The sequence below is a fragment of the Triticum aestivum genome, chromosome 6B (genome assembly GCF_018294505.1).
Source record: "Triticum aestivum cultivar Chinese Spring chromosome 6B, IWGSC CS RefSeq v2.1, whole genome shotgun sequence".
Taxonomy (NCBI): Eukaryota; Viridiplantae; Streptophyta; class Magnoliopsida; order Poales; family Poaceae; genus Triticum; species Triticum aestivum.
In genome coordinates, this window is record NC_057810.1 from 650,114,249 (window position 1) to 650,119,707 (window position 5,459).

At 55.2% G+C, this 5,459-nt stretch overlaps 3 protein-coding genes across 3 annotated transcripts in view; 2 read left to right on the plus strand and 1 right to left on the minus strand.

Annotated features, from left to right (window-relative positions):
* Positions 1 to 481: 481 nt before the first annotated feature.
* On the plus strand, positions 482 to 2,839 carry LOC123134687 (endoglucanase 8). The gene is made up of 2 exons (XM_044553887.1): positions 482 to 783; positions 1,357 to 2,839. The coding sequence occupies exons 1-2, from the start codon at positions 568 to 570 to the stop codon at positions 2,638 to 2,640; spliced, it is 1,500 nt and encodes a 499-aa protein (XP_044409822.1). The 5' UTR covers positions 482 to 567; the 3' UTR covers positions 2,641 to 2,839.
* Positions 2,840 to 3,618: 779 nt separating this feature from the next.
* On the minus strand, positions 3,619 to 5,046 carry LOC123134688 (probable CCR4-associated factor 1 homolog 11). The gene has a single exon (XM_044553888.1). The coding sequence runs from the start codon at positions 5,035 to 5,037 to the stop codon at positions 4,027 to 4,029; it is 1,011 nt and encodes a 336-aa protein (XP_044409823.1). The 5' UTR covers positions 5,038 to 5,046; the 3' UTR covers positions 3,619 to 4,026.
* Positions 5,047 to 5,151: 105 nt separating this feature from the next.
* Positions 5,152 to 5,459, plus strand: part of LOC123134689 (uncharacterized) — a 1,432-nt gene continuing 1,124 nt past the window's right edge. The window contains exon 1 of the mRNA XM_044553889.1: positions 5,152 to 5,436. Coding sequence (XP_044409824.1) covers positions 5,152 to 5,436 — 285 coding nt within the window. The remainder of the gene's footprint in view (positions 5,437 to 5,459) is intronic.

The following is a 5,459-nucleotide window of genomic DNA, read 5'->3' on the forward strand; positions in this document are numbered from 1 at the left end:
GCCACCAGCTGCTAGAGCAGCATGCAGAGGCAAGGCGAATCCACGGGCTCGCCGGCTAAGAGTGGAGGGGAGAGTTTATCCTAGCCGCCAAGGGTAGATGAGGAAACGGTATATAGCTTTTCTCTATTTTTCATTTATTTGTTTGACAATTCAACCTTGGTGACTTAAGTGTTGACTTCCTTTGACAAAACTTTAGTATTCAGAATGTGTATAAGCAATATCAATATTATCCCGACAATCACTCTAGGGCAACAGTCACCGTTGCAGTGCTAACAAGTATGCTTGACTGTTGCCCTAAAAAAAGCACTTGAGTTTTCTTTTTCACTGCACTTGTTTGGTTCTTGCCATGCATGACAGGCAGGAGAAACTGACCACCAGAGCGAGACCACCAGCTGACCGTCTGAAACCGAAGCCATTCTGGGCCGAACACTTCGCAACCTCCTGAACGCACTCGCGCCCCTCCCCCTTTTAGCTGCCCTCCCCTCGCTCCCTCCTCTGCCACTCCCCACACGGACGGCACGCCCACGCCTCCGCCTCGGCTTCGGCTTCCCCCCTCCCTCACTCGCCATGAAGAAGAAGCACACCCCGGCGAGCTGCGTCGCGCTGCTCCTCGCGGCGCTCGTCCTGTCCGGCGACGTCGCCGGCGCCACCTCCTTCAACTACAAGGACGCGCTCACCAAGTCGATCCTGTTCCTCGAGGCGCAGCGCTCCGGGAAGCTGCCGCCCGACAACCGCATCAAGTGGCGCGGCGACTCCGGCATGGAGGACGGCAAGCTCGCCCATGTACGTATGCAGGCTCGCCGCCGTTGATCCCGCGCTCCTCTCCCGCTTAGTTTCGTTCCTTCGCTTCCATATGTGCTGCATGCATGCATGAGTTTCTTGGTTTGGTCGATCATGTCCCTAGTGTGTGTGTTCATGTTGAATGCATGCATGCGTTAAGATGGGTGCGGCGTTCATGGCGTAGGTTATGAAATCGCCATGCTTGATTCACGCACGTATAACTGCTAATTAATGTCGATCGGGTGGCCATCCGTATTTGCATCATATATATGGATCATGTCCGTTGAGCTATTTTTGAGCTAAAAACGTTGATGAAAGTTTACCTTAAAAAGTTTGCATGCATGCATTTCAAGCAGCTGATGCATGCATAAGTCTACCTTCAAAAGTCACTAATAGCAACTCTATAGTGTTCTGAGCGCCAAATAAATCATTGTAGTATAATAGAGTATCTCGTTAATAACATGGTATAGTACGATATAGCAAACTAATAGCGTATTTTAAGTTCAACTATTTTTCTGTAGCACGTTATTTTTTCATTGTGCATAATAACGAGAGCATTCTCATTCCATGGATCAGGTTGATCTGACGGGCGGGTACTATGACGCGGGCGACAACGTCAAGTACGGCCTCCCGCTGGCGTTTACGGTGACGACGCTGGCGTGGGCGGCGCTGGCGTTCAAGCCGGAGCTGCAGGCGGCGGGGGAGCTGAAGCACGTGCAGGAGGCCATCCGGTGGGGCACCGACTACATGCTCAAGTGCGCCGCCAAGAAGAACCACATGTGGGTCCAGGTGGGCGACCCCAACCTGGACCACCAGTGCTGGGTCCGCCCTGAGAACATGCCCACGCCCCGCACCCTCTACCAGATCGACGGCAACACCCCCGGCACCGAGATCGCCGCCGAGACCGCCGCCGCCCTCGCCGCCTCCGCCATGGTCTTCCGCAACGACAAGAACTACGCCCGCCGCCTCATGAACAAGGCCAAGCTGCTCTACCAGTTCGCCAAGACCCACCTCAAGACCTACGACGGCGAGTGCCCCTTCTACTGCTCCTACTCGGGCTACAACGACGAGCTGCTCTGGGCCGCCACCTGGCTCTTCATGGCCACCAAGCGCCAGGTCTACGCCGACTTCATCACCCACGAGGCCATCTCCTCCAGCGTCGCCGAGTTCAGCTGGGACCTTAAGTACCCCGGCGCGCAGATCCTCCTCGCCCCCCACAACATGAACGCCAGCGGCGGCATGCAGAGCTACAAGACGCAGGCCGACAACTTCGTCTGCGCCGTCCTCCCCGACACCCCCTTCCACCAGGTCTTCATCACCCCCGGCGGCATGATCCACCTCCGCGACGGCGCCAACTCGCAGTACGTCACCGGAACCGCCTTCCTCTTCCTCGTCTACGCCGACTGGCTCGACACCGCCCGCCAGGACGTCATGTGCGGCGCCACGCCCATCAAGCCCGCTAGGCTCAGGGAGTTCGCCAAGCAGCAGATGGACTACCTCCTGGGGGCCAACCCGAGGGGGAGGTCCTACGTCGTCGGCTTCGGGGCCAACCCGCCGACGCAGCCGCACCACCGCGGCGCGTCCACGCCGGTGCTCAAGCCCGGCACGGTGGTCAACTGCGGCATGAGCTTCGGCGACTGGTTCGCGCCCGACCGGCCCAACCCCAACGAGCTCACGGGCGCCATCATGGGCGGGCCCGACGGCGCAGACAACTTCATCGACAAGCGCAACGCGTCGGCGTGCACCGAGCCCTGCACCTACATCAACTCCCTCGCCATCGGCGCGCTCGCCGCGCTCGCCGGTCGCGGGCCCAACCTCGTCGCCTCCCAGTCCCAGTCCCACGGATACGATCAGATGTAGTAGTATCGGTTGATTCGCCGCATGTTAGACTCCTCGGATCGTTTCTTTCTCACTCTCGCTTTGTCTCTGCTTCTCAGTTTAATTAGGAAAGTACCTTCTTGGTTAATTAATTGTGTTATTTGAGTTAGTCCGTACTTTATGACCAAATTGATGTGTACTCCATTCATGTGTTAGTACTTGATTAATTATCTCGCATTCAGACTAATTAAGCATTCCATTTTTAGCTAATTCTGCGCGGCCTAGTAAAAATCTGTACATTCACTAAGCTCTCTGGGATTGGAGCTCCACGGCTATCAATTTTATGCCCCAATTTTGACTGGGTCATGCGCTTGGAGCACTTCATGCATCGGGGACGAGACTTGTCTGCTCCTCCGGCGTATGCACATCCATGCTCCCACATACGTGGCTTGTTTTGATTGGAATAAAATAAGGTCCGGCCCCACCCCCTTAAAATCAAGGGGGGAGATGATTAGATAGAAAAAGAAAAGGAAAAAAGACAGCCGTAGGATGAAGTGGGAGCACGGATGGGAGCATGGGAAGGGAGCAGGCAAGCCGGATCCGTGCATCGGGTTCCCAGCCAGGCCAGTCGGCAAAGGAAATCCCGTTCAGTGGGCCACATGTGTGAGGGAGAGCGACACGTGTTTTCCAGCTGAAACAACAAGAAGCTAGGTTTAGATCCGCTCTCCTCTCTTACTTTAAATAAAAGTTATCTAAAATATAATGAATGTGCTTCAGTTTGTTGAAACCCAGCTTAAATATATGTGCATAGCTTTAGATGGTTGCATCCCACATCAAAGTTCGCGGACGGCTACGGTGTTCGGTTTACCGATCAACATTGGAGATGCCCGTTCGTACGCTACTATGACTCCTCAACAATATAGGTGCAAAGATTGCTAACACAACACTGGTAGGCACTGTAGCAAAAAAATTGGATATCTTTTTATAACTTCTTATTAATTTGGTTACATGCATGGGCAACATTACGATGAAACTTTAGTAAAATAATCAAATACTTTGACCTATAAAACTGCATTACCAAATTACTAATCCTTTATATATACTCTCTCTGTTCAAAAATAAATGTCATGGTTTTATGACTAAAACCCCGACACATATTTTCGAACGGAGGGAGTATAACTTATTATTACCAATATGGTTACATGGGCAGCATTATTATGAAATTTTACTAAAAAAAATCAAATACTTTGACCTATGAAACTTGCAGTACCAAATTACCAATCTTTTTTTCTGGAGAGAGAGAGACGAATCCTCCTTTTCATATTTTTCCCCTTTTTTCTGAGCTACCAATCCTTGTTTCAAAGACTCGATCAGAAGTACCGCTTCAGTCCGATGCAGGAATTTAAATTGTGGACGACCTAGCTAGTGCTAGTGCAGGCCTTGAAGCAGACCTCTGTGTCTCTCCACGTCGCCGCCCAACTCTCTGTACTTGAGCCGCATGAAGACCTGCAGCGCGTGCACGCCCGCGGCAGCCGCGAGGCGAGGGCTCCCCAACGGCGGACCGAAGCCGAGGTGAGTGGCAATGCGCTCCAGCCCCAGGGGCATGGCCGGGCAGTCGGGGTCGGCCGCCATCCTCGCGACGTCGTAGACCTGGTCGCCGAGGTAATACCGAACGGCGCCGACGAACCCGGCCATGTCCTGCGGCAGCGGGGCGCCGCCGGTGACAATCTTGAGGAGGTATGCGACGTGGTAGGCCCCGGCGTAGGTGATCCACGACCGCGCACACCGAGGGTCCAACAGTCCGGAACGCAGCAGCGCCTCCCTGAGCATCTTGGCGCTGAGGCCGCGGACGCTGAGCCTGTCCACGTCGAGGCCGCGGCCGGCGAGGTACGCCAGGGAGCTGTCGTCGTGCGGGTCGGCCTGGGCGCAGAAGCCGCGGAGGTTGAACTCCCACGCGCCGAGGTGCTGGCCATGTTGGTCGCGGAGGGCGATGCCCACCTGGAGCGGTTTGAGGGCGTCCACGTTAGCCTTCACGACGGCGTAGCGCTCCTCCACGGTAAGGATGTTGTGGTCCTTGCCGGCGTGGTGGACGAGGCCCGGGTAGTGCATGTCGACGGCCACGTACCGGGCCTTCCACGCCAAGTGGCAGAGCTTGTCAGATTCATCCCTGAAGTTCCACGCCCACACGGAGCACACTGGCACCGCGGATGACGGCACGGGGACTGCAACTGCATGGAAGTAGAACGGCGGCGGGGCCTGCACCACGGGGAACGTGTGGTGGAAAGGCAGCGACGGCGGCGGCGGAAACATGGGGAACATACCGGCGGTTGGTTTCATTGCAGATCGATCTATGCCTCCACGAGCCTCCATATGCTGCTGAGTTCGCTTTATAATATACAGTACATACATATGGGTTGGATCGTGGTCGTAGTCGGACATGGAGGCAGTACACGAATCGGCCGGTGATTAATTCGGAGTCGTAGTCGGACACGGCGTGCTCCAATCCTCCACGGCAATCCCTCCTGGCTCGGCTGTGATCCCATCGCCCCTCGCATGCAAACTTGGCTCCACGATCAGCCGCCAGCTGCCTTATTCATACGCCAAACGCCGGTTCGCATCGTCCACGCAAACAAAACAAGGTCCGGCCGGATCTCTTTCATTCACTGTAAAAGAAGAAGAAGAGTCCCGATAGATCGCCTGTTGAGAAGGATGGCTTCGCTGTTGCTCAGATCTGCCGCAGGCCGCGTTCTTGGGCGATCAATCCCGCTAGGGGTAGGCTCCTTCCGTCGGAGCCCAGGCCGGTTCCTCTCCGGCGGTGCTCAGAGGATCGAATACAAGGTAATCCCATGCATCTTTCCTCC